Source organism: Sinocyclocheilus anshuiensis, unplaced genomic scaffold (assembly GCF_001515605.1).
Source record: "Sinocyclocheilus anshuiensis isolate Anshui unplaced genomic scaffold, SAMN03320099.WGS_v1.1 scaffold1170, whole genome shotgun sequence".
NCBI lineage: Eukaryota > Metazoa > Chordata > Actinopteri > Cypriniformes > Cyprinidae > Sinocyclocheilus > Sinocyclocheilus anshuiensis.
In genome coordinates this window covers 3102370-3118972 of record NW_015538055.1, presented here as the reverse complement: position 1 = coordinate 3118972, position 16603 = coordinate 3102370, and the positions used below count along the sequence as shown (strand labels likewise).

Below are 16603 nucleotides of genomic sequence, written 5' to 3'. Positions count from 1 at the left end.
TATTAGAGTTGTTTAGCACTTTTTAGACAAGCAAATATTTCTCAGAGTATGTTTATTTTTGAAAGCCAAATTGTGGCTGAACTATTGGCTACACAAAAAGCTACAAAATATGCTCACTGTTATTAAGTAGGAAAAATGATACAGGCCATGAAAACTTGTTTCTTTTTGGTACCAGGGCCAACTGGCCAAACCTATTTTTGGAAACCAAAAATGTTAATGGTAATACACACACACACACACACATACATAAATACAGTATGTATGTATATATATATATATATATATATATATATACAAATACATACATACATACATACAGTGGATATAGAAAAGAATCACCCCCCCCCCTTAAAGAGCAGGTCATATGGGTTTTTGAAAAATATATTTTTTGCAGTTTGTAACGTATCCTTCAATGTAAACAGTCTGCAAAGTTGTTAATCAAAAAAGTGCATGATAAATAGACATTGTCTCTCAAAAGAAAGAGTAGATTCTGAACTGCCTTAAGGAGTTGTCATATTTTCGAATCTTCTGCCTGTTACCTATATACGTCACAAGCTAACACATTTACATAATCCCCGCCTGCCCACGAAATACGAACACACTGACCTGCCCACAAACACTTCCGCAAGTTAGTGTGTTTACTAGTGATGGGAGAAACTAACCATTTCGAAGCTTCGACTCAACTGAACCAATTGCTTCGCAAAATGTTTCACTGTTTCGAAGTGCTCGAAACACCACACGCTGGTGACGCCTGCTGGTCAAAACTGTGTAAATGCAACAAAAACTCAGACCAAAACATGCATAAAAACAGCTTTTACAAACCCAATGAATACGCTTTCTTGAAAGTATAATATATTAAAGGCAATCAAAATAATAAAATACTATTAAAAATGAAGTGTCTGTATAATAGGCCTATGCGTCTTTAAAATAATTATTATTAATTTGCAAGGGCTTGTTTTGTTTGTTTTATGGAGAGCTTGTCTAAACAGGCCAGTAAGAGACTATTAACTACTACTCATCCTTTTAATTACACAAATGTCTCATTAAAAATGTCTACAAATTGATCAAACTGATCCAAGATCGTATAACCATAGACACTGATGCAGTGGTTCGCCGCTGCGGGGCCATTTCCGTGAACTCGCATGATTCACGGTTTCACAGAGATCGCCCCCCCTAAGGCGAACTATTGAAATTTTGAAATGTTTCGAAACCGTTATGACGTAACGAAGCCTCGTTTACTGAAATCACGTGACTTTGGCATTTTTATATGTGCTCCGAACCACTGTTTCGAAACAATTGATTCGCAAAGGTTTCGAAGCGTCATGAAGCAGTGTTTCAAAATCGGCCATCACTAATGTTTACATCAGGTCGAGAAGATGCTGTGTTCTGCGTGGCGAAAGCAAGTTTGTTTTGTTTTCAAATATAAAGTACCACATATAAAGTTTAAACTTACCACTGAGAAACGTCCTGATCAAGTCGTGCTTGCGATCAAGTCGTTCTTGCGATGGAGTTTCCGGTTGAGTGACTGCATCGGTATCATCCTCGGACTCGGGCTCGAATTGATAAGGTAATATCGATGCCATTTTTGTAAGCTTATAGCTTCTTTTTTTTGTTTACAAGTAACCCTCCGGAGTAAAAAATGAATTATGGTAATGGGCGTTTCGTTTCCGACACGCATTGTATACAGAAAGACCAATCACAACAGACTTGGCCAGCTGACCAATCAGAGTAGAGTAGGCTTACGGAAGGGAGGGGATTACAGACCTTAACGTCCGCACGAAATAAAAATGTACAAAATTAATTTTGTTAGTGCCCATTGGTAGTCTTGAGGTGAACGATGTACCCGTGCAAGTTAATCCACTGAAAAAAATAGTTTGTCTTGGTAATCTTTAATCGAAATCTGAACATTTTCTTCCTCTGGAATGGCATTCCTGCTCTGATGACATCAGTTTGACGGCTTGGGCAGAATATGCTTAACCACGCCTCTCCAACCGTTAGTTTGCAGCAAGCGAGAGTTGAGAGGAGGAGCGCAAAAATAAAACCCCGCCCTCTCATCAATATTCCGTTTCAGCTGGAAATAGTCACGATACTAAAACAGAGATTATCTTACTATAGGGAGATGAGAGGGTCTGTATTACTTACTATTGGAGAAAGCATAACTGCTAACTTGGATCACATGTCCCTTAATAACCAATTACATTACAGCCTTGACGTTATTGAAATTTAGTCAGAGTTGTGCGACACTCAATCGCCGTTTACGGTTCCCATAGGAATGAATGAGAAGTGCCGTAAGCTGAATCCCACCTGTCGCAAAAAGTCAGTGACTTCTCTTATAAAACGGCATTTTTTTCGTGGTAAACTAAAAATAGTTCAATCCAAAAGTATTGTTTAGTGTAAAACATGTTGAAGATTAGCAGATAAGCTGTCGATTCATTAAATGATAAGTTATTTCCTCTAAAAAGCTGTTTGTTCAGCGTAGTGAAGCCTCTTCTCCATTGACATCATTTAAAAAAACGGCCTCTGGTCTCCTTTCCCACGTACTGCCAGACTGGAAGCGTTAGCTTTAGCCGTTACGCTTTTTCGGCTAATGGTTGCAGGCGTGCCTTCTAGTGGCTTTGACTAAAATAAAAGGCGCAGAACGATCGGTGTATGACATCAAAGTACCGCGAGAGCCATAATAGAGCAGATGACTGGTTGTGGCTAGAAGGGATACAGCAAAAACCGGAAGCTAACAATAAATTGAATTTTCTACCTATTAGATTGTGTTTTATTAACGTCTACACCTACCCCAACCCTAAACCTACCCCTTATAATAATGTAAAAATAGTAATTATTGTTGTACAGTTTGAGAAAAATTATGATATATTGATGTGCGCATCCCCAGTAGTTTTTGCTGTATGCCATCTAGCCTTAACTCAGGCGACTCTTTAAACTTTTTTTGAAGCGCTCTCGCAGTACTTTGATGGCATGAGCCGATCGATGCATCTCGAACAAGCCTATTGTCTGCAGCAGCTTCCGGTTCACGCGGACTTTAAAGTGCCCCTATTATGCCTTTTCGAATATTACCTTTCATGCAGTGTGTCATGTAGTTGTATGTGAACATAAACTATCTGCAAAGTTGTGAAGCCGACAGTGCACAATAAATAAAGTTACTGTCTATCAAACAAAAAAAAAAAGAGTCGGCTTGCAATCGCCTAAACGAGTCGTCAGGGATTCGAATCTTAAGCCCCGTTCACACCAAGAACAATAGCTATAAAGATAACTATAAAGATAAGGATATTAGCGTCCACACCAGCGAACTATATGGTCTGTTTATTCCAAGCACACGTACATCTGCCGCTTTAAATTCTCGAGCTCGTTATAGCAGGATGGATTCTGATTGGCTGTCAATGTTTGTATCATTCATCAGCTGGAAAAAAATCATTCTGGAAGTGATGCCAAGGATATAATTTCTCTGTGCCTTTATCGTTATAGTTGTTGTGTGGACTCTGCTATTCTTTAATATTGAGAACGATTTTTAGAACTTTATCGTTATCTTTATAGTTATCGTGCTTGGTGTGAACGGGCCTTTATTCTGTTACGGCTCTACGTCACGAAGTAACACATTTGCATGATGTCTGCCCACGTTCTACGTCGCCAACTTGCCCGCCCACAAACAGTAAAATTTCTGTGTGGTTAACATCATGTCAAGAACACCCTATATCCTACGCTGTGAGAGTAAATTTGTTTTATCACATCTTATAATTACCACAAGCTTGTTAACACTTGACACTTACCACTGAGAAAAGTCCTGCTCCAGTCGTGCTTGCGAATCAGTCTCTTGCCTGTCAGCCAGTTCAACCGTTTCATCATCAGACTTCGACTCGAATTGGTAAGGTACAATTGATACCATCTTTCCTATGTATTGACAAGTCTATTGAAGGGCTATAATTCCGTCATGACAATGGGCGTTTCGTTACTGACACGTGCTGTACGCTGTAGACCAATCCAGAGCCAATCTCTCTACGGCTCTGGACCAATCACAAAGGACTGCGCCATCTGACCAATCACAGCAGTGAGGGCTCACGGAAAGGAGGGGTTTAGAGAGACTGATTCTTTGAACTGCTTCGCATGAGTCGTTTACGAATAATTTAGAAATGAGGTAAAATTAAATCTATTTTTTGAGAAAACTAACACGTTTTTGACCTTGCATGCATGTAAACCTGTTTTAGGAGACTCATAAAACAATATAAGCAACCTTAAAAATGGCATAATAGGGGCACTTAAAAGCCCAGAACTGCTTTGAACTAATCGTTTCGAAATAATTGAAAAATGATTCTAATATTAAATGTATATTCTGAGAAAATGACAATGTTTTCTGATCTTAGATGCATTTAAACTTCTTGTAGTGGACTCCAACACAATATTAGGACACTTTAAAATACACTCATAAAAATAAATGTGCTTCACGATTCCATAGAAGAACCTTTTTGTCTAAATGGTTCCGTAAAGAACCTTTAACATCTGAATAACCTTTCTGTTTCACAAAAGGTTCTTTGTGGTGAAAGACGGTTCTTCAGATTACAAAAAGGGTAAGAAAGAGATGGTTCTTTAAAGAACCTTTGACTGAATGGTTCTATGTGGAACCAAAAATGGTTCTTCAATGGCATCGCTTAAAGAACCTTTTGAAGCACCTTTATTTTTAAACATGTACCATATGACCTGCTCTTTAAAATAATCACATTTTGTTGCTTTGCAGCTGAAATGAAGATGGACACAGTTTTTGTTTTTATCCAGCTGTATTTACTCAGTGCAACTTATAACATCCAAGTGAAAGATATAACACCAACATGTCAGAAAAAACCCTCCAACAGAATCAATTATTTGGAAAAATGATTTGTGAACTCATTGTGTGCATGTGACAACACATTCTCCTCAAATGTGGCTTGTATGGGATGGCTGCAAGAAAAAAGCTACTCCTCAAGAAAGAGCAGATGAGACTAAAATTGGATTATTTGACATCAACACCAAACGATGTCTGGCGGAAATCCAATACAGCTTACCATCCAAATATCAGCATTCCTACAGTAAAGCATAGAGGTGGTGATATCCTGTTATGGGGTGTTTCTCTGCAGCAGGGACTGGAGCACTTGTCAGGATAGAAGGAAAAATGGATGGGGCAAAATACCGTCAAATTCTTGAGGAAAATCTGCTGCCCTCTGCCAGAAAGTTGTCAATGGAGGTTTACCTTCCAACATGACAATGACCCAAAGCACACGACAAAACTGAGCACACAGTGTTTGAAGGAGAAAAAGGTGAATGTCCTTGCATGGCCTAGTCAGAGCCCAGACTTAAACCCCATTGAAAATCTGTGGAATGACTTGAAGACTGCAGTCCACATACGGTCACTATCAAATTTAACTAAACTTAAGCAGTTCTGCAAAGAAGAGTGGGCAAATATTGCAAAGTCTAGATGTGTGAAGTTAGTAGAGACAAATCCCAACACAAGGGGGTGATCCTTTTTTGCAACTCGGTGGTTCTGTTTTTTTTGTTTTTTTTAAGTATTGGTGTTATATCTTTCACTTGGATGTTATAAGTTGCACTGAGTAAATAGCTGGATAAAACAAAAACTGTGTCTTCATTTCAGGCAGCAGAGCAACAAAATGTGATTATTTTAAAGGGCGGTGATTCTTTTCTATATCCACTGTATAAGGCTTGTAGAGACTTGATTGTCAGAGGGTTTAGATTTTTTTTTGTATGTTTTCCAATAGTATTCTAAAGCCTAATAGCCTCAGCTATTGATTGCTGGACAGACTGACAGATATATACACTGCAATATAACAAAGAGTGAAAAATTTAAGGGGGTCTGAATACTTTCCGTACCCACTGTATATATATATATATATAGAGAGAGAGAGAGAGAGATTAATCACCTTTATCACCTCTATTTATCACCTTATAGATAATCCTTGTGCATATTACGTTTATTTTTCTATCTGAGTTTAGCTCTATCATGCGTTAATCAACTGCGTGACTTCTGAAAATGATTCTGATTCAGTGAAAATGATTCTGATTCAGAAGAGAGTTTACTTTAACCCCGCCCCCATCCAGCTATACAACAGTACTACTGTTCGTCTGTCAGCAGATCAGTTTTCTGCTGTCTGCCCCGAGTGCGGATCTCAGTGTACGGCGTATGGTGGTCAATCTCTCCCCCTCTCCTCCCGGCGGATTAAAGGACTATGCCGCAGCACAATTGTTATTTTCCAATATTCTGATCAGATGAAGGAATAATATGCTCGACAGCTTAAAACTTAATCACGTTTCGTGAGCGGCGCCGTAAATAAAGCAACGCCAGAGGATCAGCGAAGCGCGTTCTGACCGACAATGTCGCGCAACGCCACCTGTTTTTCTGTCCTGTCGTGAAGCACGAGCATAGCTGCACTACAAACACACCGTCTGTGACTGTGAAAGGGAAAGAGAAAGAGACAATAATTGCCGATGGCGCATTTGTTTTTACCCATCATTCAAAGCTTGATTTCTGTAGATTTGTGCTTTTACATGTTTGGACAGTTGGGTTCTGTTGAAGCGCTCTCTGTGACAGGACATTAGTGATTTGGTGTCTTGAGTCAAACTGCTGAGAAGATTCGAAAAGATTCCAAAGAATCTTAAAGATTCTAAAGACTCTAAATAAACAGAAGATTCTAAAGATTCTGAGATTCTAAAACATTCTGAAGATTCTAAAGATTATAAAACATTCTGAAGATTCTAAAGATTATAAAACATTCTGAAGATTCTAAAGATTATAAAATATTCTGAAGATTTCGATGTGTATTTCAAAGATTGTAAAGATGGAAGATTCTAAAAAGTATTTGCTAAGATTCTAAAAGATTCATAACAAAAGATTCTATCAGATTCCAAAAGGTTCGGAAGACTCTAAAAGATTCTGAAGGCTCTGCAAATTGTAAAAGTTTAAACAGAAGATTCTGACCTATTCTAAACGCTCTCAGGACTAAATAAGTTCCAAGAAAGCGCGCAAGATCAGATGTCGTAACGCAATAACTGTTACGACGCTAAGAGCTCGTAGCAATGGCAGACTTACATCAGATATGAAATTGTAACTGCTGTATTCTAACATATAAATCCCAACGAGCATCCGTCTGTAATTTCATATTGCGCTTAAAGTGTTCAGCACTGCTGTTTTTACGCGTTCCGTGCACGGTTCTGTTACTTTAAACTGGATTTATCGCACGTGCGGACACTTTCAGCTTCGGACACATCCGCACAATTTAAGCTAAAAACGTATAAATATTGAATTGGATATTGATGGCATCCACGGAGAGGGTCAGGACCTTGGGGAGAGTTTGGCGAAGCTTGGCTCTCCTTTACGCACTGCTTATCTTTCTCTCCTGGCCGTGTGCGGTTGCAGGTAAGAAGAAACTGTACATCGGAGCTCTGTTTCCCATGAGTGGAGGATGGCCCGGTGGTCAAGCGTGTCTCCCCGCAGCCCAGATGGCTTTAGATCTCGTGAACAACCGGACCGACATTCTGCCGGACTACGAGCTGGAGCTCATTCATTACGACAGTATGGTAAGCACTTAACATTTTACATTTACAGTGCCCCTAATACATTAAGGTTTATATATATTGAAATAATATAAATATTAAGTACTTGTTGTTTTGCTCAGCATTTAATCATATAATTGCGTTCAAAATTGCAGTTGACATAATACTTCATCTGCATCAGTGATTAAGTTTCTCAGTGTGAAATGATCAGAACAGCTCCCACAAATGTGCAAAATGAATCAAAAATTAAAGCAAAAACAAACTGGCCCAGCACCAGCGTTATTTTAGTATAATTTAGGTATTATTATAGTTTTTATTATTTTGAAACAGTTTGAATTTTTTTACATTTACGGTTTTCATTTTCATTTTAGTTAAAGTTTTAGTAATTTTGTTGTGTTTTGTCATATGTAGTTGTTTTAGTTTTTTTTATGTCTATATAGTTTTCATTTTTAGTTAAGTTTTATTTTGAATTATTTTGGTACTTCAAGTTAAACTTAATTAAAATGAGAAATGTTTCCTTGGCGACTAGTTGAAAAAATATATATATTAAATTTAAGTTAGCGTTTATTTCAAAGATATTTTTATGGTTTTATTTTCAGTTGTAGTTAATAACCCTGCCAGCACATGCTTTTGTAGTGTTTTTAATTTTGCATGATATTAGCACATATGCAAACTTAATTATGCAATAGCATACAAAGTAAGTTACTGAATACTTGATGAAATGTTCTAATGTGTATCATGGCATTGCTACTGCAGATAAATTCCTTATTCTGTATGCGTTTAGTCTCCTAATCCCACTGTCATCTTAACTAGTTTAATTGCATTACGCCATCAGCAATAGTGTTTTTCAACCATGTAGGAATGAATGTTATACTTTTTAGGGGCTTTTGCTAAGAAAGAAGAAATGTCATTGCCCTCTTTACCTTCTGTTAATTTATTCAAGTATTTCACGTTCAAGGACTGAAACAACCAGATGTTAATTTAAGATGGTAGAAATTATCAGCGTTTTGCAGGTGCTTCACTGTTGTGGCAGTGATTGTATCTTGAGATTCAGGAGTTGGTGTCAAGTTGACATTGCAGTTGTTGGTACATTAATATTTCACAACTCACTGCACTTGGCTGTTATCAACAGCCTGTGAGGCTTCAGCTGCATAAAGTAATTTGGCTTCCTAAAAATACTCATGCACCATAAATGCTTATGCTTTCCTTTAGCATTGCAGAGTTTTCCAAGATCACCTCCAAAGTGGATTCCTCAGTGTATTTTGTTTATTTATTTTTAAAAAGGATTTTTTTTGTGTGTGTAATATGCATAAGTGGAGAGAGAATTTTTCTGCCTTTTGTGGAAAGGTGATTGTCCTGAGTTTCAGTTCTGTCAGCAGCCACAAATAACAGTGCTGTCAAACCATTAAACCATTTATATCCTCACATATGTCAGTGCTGGTTTGATATCTAAAACGTATGATAGTAAATGTGTGCAAATATGTGAGATCTCTCTTACTGCCAATGAATACGCACTTTCAGAAGTTCAAAGCGGGGCAGTTTAGTTTCCCAGTGTGGTGTGACGATGCTGAGCTCCTGTAGGTGAGGAAACCGTTAAAGAGTGCTTTAAGTGGACAGAGATGAGTTGTATCATGGTTCTGATTGGTGAACCGCACTCTGCATTGCAATCGCACTCAATATAGAGGAAGAATCAGGGAGAAGAGGGTTGGCATGGCAACAGCCACCAGTGAAACCACAGTTCAAACAAACTTGCATCCCTGTAGATCCTGTAAGGATAAGGAGGTCCTTCTGCAGACTCCTGTGTATCTGCAGCACCTGTCTGACCACTCACGATTGAGTGTTGTTGAATGGTAACGATAATCTGTAATGTGTGAAGATAATCATTGTAGACCCAGTTAGTTCGTTAAACCTCCTGTTGGCTTAAGAAACTGCATCTGCACCTGTGATTCTTGAGTTGAATTTGACCCACATTGAAAAGCATTTATAAATCTTAGGTACTAATATTTAGGATACAATGGGTGTATTAGGGATATTTCTTCTGATCCCAAAATGTGTTATGTTAAAAAAAATAATATTTATTGAGTTATACAATTTGTGTGGAAAAGAGAAAACTACATCTAAAGGGCCTTTATTGTTGGGTCAAATTTGAAAGTCCATAACTGTTTATTGAAATATGGGTTCAAATTTGAAAGATAGAGCCCTTTTAAAAATGACAATTAATAATTAAATAATAAATACCTTTTTAATTACACATTATTTATTGTATTAAATGTATTTTCTTTACACAAAATGCATTTGTGTTGTTTTTAGTCTTGCATGACAATTTGCCAATGCATTTGGATTAGAGATCATATTAGCACATGAATACTTAATTATGCAAAGAGCGTACAAAGTAAGTTACTGAATATAATTGCTGAAATATTTTAGTGTATTTCATGCCATAATTAGATAAATTTCTTATTCTATATATCTTTTAATCTCCTAATGAGATGTGATCCCAAAATGCGTTATGTAAAAAAAAAATTATATTGATTGAGTTAAAGAGATTTAATAAAGAGAAAATTACCTATAAAGGGCCTTTGTAAATATAAAATATTTTGGGGTCAAATATGGGGTAAAATTTGACAGTTGGAAAAAAAAAAAATGAAACTGAAATTTTATGAAACTTTAATTTTTGAATGATTGTAGTATGTTTTATGTAAAAAAAAAAAAATAGGATGAAAGGGTTTAATTGTTCTTTTCCTTTTTACATACTTCAGAATAATAGCCAAGTTTGGTTATCAGGGTACGTTTAATCATTTACCTGATACTTCCATCCAAAGTGACTTTCAAATGACAAAAAGCACAAGCAATTTATCATACAAAAGCGAGTAATATTAACAGAACTGCAATAATCTTGATTTAATTCACCTTAATTCATGATTTAATGAAAATGCTATTTACAATTCCAGTTGTCATTAACTGCTTTCTAGAAATGTCGCCATTCCACCCATGTCTCAAGTCTCTTTTAATTTAGCATTAATCTTAATAAAAATCTAAGGCTTATTGCAGGTGCACAAGTAGAAGAATGCAATATCAGAAGGGCCAAGTGTGACATTGTATAAATGTCATGTGTTAGTATGCCGTGGAGATGGAAGAGCAGGTGTGAAGTGCTCAGACTCGTTGACATTTAAGCCGACAGATATTTTGAGCTTTCGGGTGTCAGAAATATAATTACAAAGGGAGAAAATCAAATTTGATGTGGGTTTTGCATTTAATTATTGTTCAAAGAATCTCAGGCATGTTTGGGGCATTCTTTTAATCTTTCTCAAATAGCCAATTATCACGCAGAGCAATGTTTGCATAGAAACATGTAAGTTACCTCAAAATTCCAATTTCATTTGACATTTGATAAATATTTATTTCATAAATGAGTGTTATTATAACCCCTGCCTTGCTCTGACAGCCGAACACAGATCTTCTAAGGATTTTCATTTTTTCCTTCCTTTATGATGTCAAATTTAAAATGACACTTTGGACTAGGGATGCACCGATATGAAAATTTTGGCCGATACCGATAATGAAGGAAATAATGCATTATTTATCGGCTTTAAGATATCGGCCAAATTTTCTTATCGGGCCAATACCGATAACAGAAAAAATGAGCATTTATCGGCCGATACCGATATGGTGGCTGATATATCGTGCGTCCCTACTTTGGACATTTGTTTTATAGTAAACCAAGACTAAATAGATTTTTACTTTTTATGAAGAAAATGCGAGGGCTGCTTGTCCATGCAAATCTTGCTGACATGATGCTGCGGTATTTGGTGGTCGCTAGGGTGTTGTGACTGGTTGCTAGGGTCAAAATAACCCACCGCTAAGTTTCTGTGATATTCTAAATATGGCTCAGGTTCTTTCTTTAGTGTAAGCCTATGGGATTTTCCACCCCCCACATTTTATCATCTGCCAGGCAAAAATGGTAATATCAAAGCTCTATTTGATAAGCCGTATGATTTGAGGCATCATTTACTGTATATACAAACAGCATGGAATTACACAACAAATTTAATATTTAGCTTGTTTAAAATATGAGAAGAGCATTAAAATATACCGGTAATAATTACTGTTGTCACTAATCAAAAGACCTGTAAGTTTTATTTTATCAGTCAGATACATAATGGAAATTATTAGCAACAAAGAAGGAATGGGATCAGACCACATTAAATTTGAACTGAGAAAAGAAGCAGGATACAGAATTGAAATTTGATTTTTGAATCTAAGGAAGTAGAATTATTATTATTATATATTAAAATATATTTAAAATATATATTGTAATATATAATTTTTTTTTAATAAAATTTATATTAAATTCAATTAGCTGAACGTCTTTTGACTAACTTATATAGGACTTAAGTGCAATTTTATGTGTAATTTCATAATTCTACTGTATTTGAAATATGGTTAAAGTGTATTGCTGAATGTACTGACAAGCATTTATGGTTAACATCCTAATTCGATAGCACTTTATTTTACAATCCTGTTCCTCATACTATGTACTTATTAAAGTAATTACTATAACTAGGTAATAACTATAGGTACTAACCCCGAACCTAACCCTACCCCATGTAGTTACCTTACATTACCAGTACTTTCTTAGGTAAGTACACTGCAAGTACACATACTGTAAAATAAAGTGCAACCCATAATTCTATTGTCTTTGAAATATGGTTAAAGTGTATTGCTGAATGTACTGACAAGCATTTATGGTAAACTAAATAATACAGCATTAGCATGTACATCTATGTAGAATGATACAAAATTGCACATTTCATAATAAAAATGAATAAAAACACATCTGACTTTCGGTTCATGCTATGATAGTGGTCAAAAATGGAAATCTCAAAGATACGGTTATAGGCGTTGATGCCAGAAGTTGTGGTCCATCTTGTGTGTGTGTGTGTTTTAGAGCAGATATTTACAGGAACCCCCTTGCACAGATGCACTATCCCTCTCCAGATGGTTGCCATGGTTATATCAAAGCTCAGCCTGCAAACTTTGATCAATTATTAACCGTGATAGAGCGAGACCAAGGTAGAGAGAGAGAGAGCGATGCCCTGATGAGACACTTGTGCTTTCCCTGTTTTAATTGACATCTGTTGTATCCAGATTGTAACGAGAAGGATTTTCATACCCATTGCATGCTTTATTAATTCTCATCGGGGTTCAGGGATGCAGAATCGCAGCTTAGAAATAACAAACCAACACTTACAAGTTAATGTGAGGTAGAACAGCAGATAAAGACTCATTCATGGTCTGAGTCATGGGAAGACGTGTTTTGATTCTCATTTGATTTTCATTGGGATGAGACATTTAGCATTTGAATCTGTATAGTAAACAATGTCGAAGCTACAGATCTGGCTAGCAGCTTGAGCTGTATGTGACAGTGTCTTTATTTGACGCACTGTGCTTGTTGTATTCTTCAAATATCCTTCTATGACTCAAAAGTCAAAAGACTTTATCAGATAAGTATAAGTAGTGGAAATTATTTGTGGGAAATAAGGAATGGAATCAGGCCACATTAAATTTGAACTGAAAAAAAAAAAACAGGATGCAGAATTGCAATTCGAATTTAAATCTATGGAAGTAGAATTAAAATGAATTGGAATTTCATATGTAATTATCAACTGTAGTTTTTATCTAGAATAGCAAAGTCTGTCAATTTGAAATGGCTTGACAATGCCTTGTTTGATTGTATAAAAAATTTCGATACACTTTAGCGGAGTACTTAATATGCAAATAATATACTTTACAAAGAAATATATTTAATAATACAGGTGCATCTCAATAAATTAGAATGTCATGAAGTACATATATAACTGAATGTAATGTTTTCAGGCATTAAATTCCAGGGTAATTGCAATTAAATAAAAAAGTATAGTTTTAATTCATATTAGATACAATTAGTGTAACTTCTTTTGACCCACTTAAGTTGGACTTAAGTACATTTAAGTACGCTTAAGTACTTTATATGTAATTTCTTAATTCTGTTATATTTTAAATAGTTAAAGTTTATTGCAGAATGTACTAACAAGCATTTATAATAAATTAAAATATATATAAATGTAATTTCCATTGGAACTTGTATGTCATATATAAATATATTTGTAATTGCACATTTGTAGTGATGACGTTGCAGTTTAGTACATTTAAAATATATTAACTATAATATCGAATAACACTCCACAGTTTAAATTACAGTACTTTACATGTTATACAGTACTTTACATCAAAATAAGTGTACTTCTTTAAAGTACAACAAAGATTATTATAGCATAACAATTTAAAATGTACTATAAAGGGATAGTTCACCCAAAAATGAAGATTCTGTCATCATTCGCTGACCTGCCACTTGTTCCAAAGGGTTTCTTTCTTCTGTTGGACACAAAAGAAGATATTTTGGAGAATGTTGGTAACCAAACAGTTGACTGTAGACATTGACTTTCTACAGACCATAGTATGAAAAAATATATATTAATATGGAAGTACATGCCTACCATCAATGCAAACTTAAGTGAGTTAAGAAACATAGTAATAATAAACTCTCAAGTACATGTCAGTGGCCTTTTATTTAATTAATATTATATTATCTGCAAGTACAGTTAATTATACTTTTAAGAGTTGAAGTTCACTACAAGTGCACATTCAATACAGTTAAGTGCACTTTATTTTCACAGAATAGATAGAGAATAGATACAGTAGTTTCCTGTGAGGCATAGCCAAATCAATTCAAATTCTAAAACTTGTGAACTGAAACAGTCCTAGTTCTTTAAAGGTGGGGTAAGCGATTTCTGGTAGCCAATGTTGACATTTGAAATCACCAAAACAAACATGCCCCTACCCCAAAAGGGTCTCGCCCCTATTTTGATAGCTCCGCCCCACACATATGTACGCAACCCAGGCAACGATTACTTCTGTGAAACAAAGCAAAACCAATGTTACACCGTGTCTACACCGGACGCGAGTGGTGCGGCGCAACAAAATACTATAGAACCTTCTTTTAATGAGTGATGCTGTCTACACCATAGATATATATATACATATCTATGGTCTACACTGGATGCGGCGCGGCACGACATGACAAATCCCTGACAGAAAACTGCTGCTGCGTTCTATTCATGACGTATTGACACAAATTTCAAATGATTTTCAACGGTCGCTTTGTCGACACGGTGTTACTCGCCTATCGAGAAGAAACAAAGCAACCTCGGTGTCCAATCGCAGGCCTTCTGCTCCTTGAGTTCTCTCTAGCGCTGGAAAGCTGATCCGATATTTACACGGGTCCTACTTCTTGCCTTAAGCCTTCTTTTGTCCCACAGACGTTTTCCTCTTATGTTTTTTTTATCCGCCATCTCTATCTTTCTGTCGCTCGGCTCGCTAATGTCCATCCTGTGCACTGAACGCTCTCTCCTCCACATCGTGAGTAGACACGCCCCTTACTGCTGATTGGCTACAAGTTTGTTTTGCTAGTCGGCCCCAATCAGTTTAAAGCGTTTTTGAAAAATTGCTTACCCCACCTTTAAGTCTGAAGTTTTAGCCCATCCGTATATTAACTATAATATCGAATAACACTCCACAGTTTAAATTACAGTACTTTACATGTTATACAGTACTTTACATCAAAATAAGTGTACTTCTTTAAAGTACAACAAAGATTATTATAGCATAACAATTTAAAATGTACTATAAAGGGATAGTTCACCCAAAAATGAAGATTCTGTCATCATTCGCTGACCTGCCACTTGTTCCAAAGGGTTTCTTTCTTCTGTTGGACACAAAAGAAGATATTTTGGAGAATGTTGGTAACCAAACAGTTGACTGTAGACATTGACTTTCTACAGACCATAGTATGAAAAAATATATATTAATATGGAAGTACATGCCTACCATCAATGCAAACTTAAGTGAGTTAAGAAACATAGTAATAATAAACTCTCAAGTACATGTCAGTGGCCTTTTATTTAATTAATATTATATTATCTGCAAGTACAGTTAATTATACTTTTAAGAGTTGAAGTTCACTACAAGTGCACATTCAATACAGTTAAGTGCACTTTATTTTCACAGAATAGATAGAGAATAGATACAGTAGTTTCCTGTGAGGCATAGCCAAATCAATTCAAATTCTAAAACTTGTGAACTGAAACAGTCCTAGTTCTTTAAAGGTGGGGTAAGCGATTTCTGGTAGCCAATGTTGACATTTGAAATCACCAAAAGCCCACTGCTCCGGGTGTGTGTTCACGGTGTGTGTGTGTTCACTGCTGTGTGTGTGCACTTAGGATGTGTTAAATTCAGAGCACTATTTCCTAGTACGGGTAACCATACTTGGCCACATGTCACTTCACTTTAACAAAAATAAAAGCATGCATGTCTCTCCTAATTAAGTGTTTCTGCTGATCGTTACCAAGGGCACCATTTTAGTGTGACTGCATCTGTGGCGTGCGAGCAGTCACCCCCTCATTTGTGAATCACATCCTGTTGTATTTGTCACATTGAACTGTAGCACGAGAGGTCTTTGGTTACAGCTTCATTGCAGTTTTTTTTTTTTTCCTGGGCCATGAGATACTGTGTTTCTGTGCTGATTCCGTTGATACTTTATTGATTATGACATGCTCAGGTGAAGCTTTTACATCCTGCAAGCTTCAGTTAACTTTTTGGTGGTAGACTAATTTTGACCGTCTTGATGTTCTTTTTCTCTTTTCTTCAGTGTGATCCAGGAGAGGCCACTAAACTGCTGCAGTTCATTTGTGAATCACTTCCTGTTGTATTTGTCACATTGAACTGTAGCACGAGAGGTCTTTGGTTACAGCTTCATTGCAGTTTTTTTTTTTCCTGGGCCATGAGATACTGTGTTTCTGTGCTGATTCCGTTGATACTTTATTGATAATGACATGCTCAGGTGAAGCTTTTACATCCTGCAAGCTTCAGTTAACTTTTTTCAAAGGTGGTAGACACGCCCCTACCCCAAAAGGGTCTCGCCCCAATTTTGATAGCTCTGCCCCACACATACGTACGCAACCCA

At 36.4% G+C, this 16603-nt stretch overlaps 1 protein-coding gene across 3 annotated transcripts in view; it reads left to right on the top strand.

Moving 5' to 3' along the window:
• Positions 1-16603, top strand: part of LOC107683297 (gamma-aminobutyric acid type B receptor subunit 1-like) — a 64809-nt gene that overhangs the window by 12278 nt on the left and 35928 nt on the right. For all 3 annotated transcript variants that reach the window (XM_016479361.1, XM_016479368.1, XM_016479354.1), the window contains one exon: positions 7406-7566. In XM_016479361.1, coding sequence (XP_016334847.1) covers positions 7406-7566 — 161 coding nt within the window. The remainder of the gene's footprint in view (positions 1-7405; positions 7567-16603) is intronic.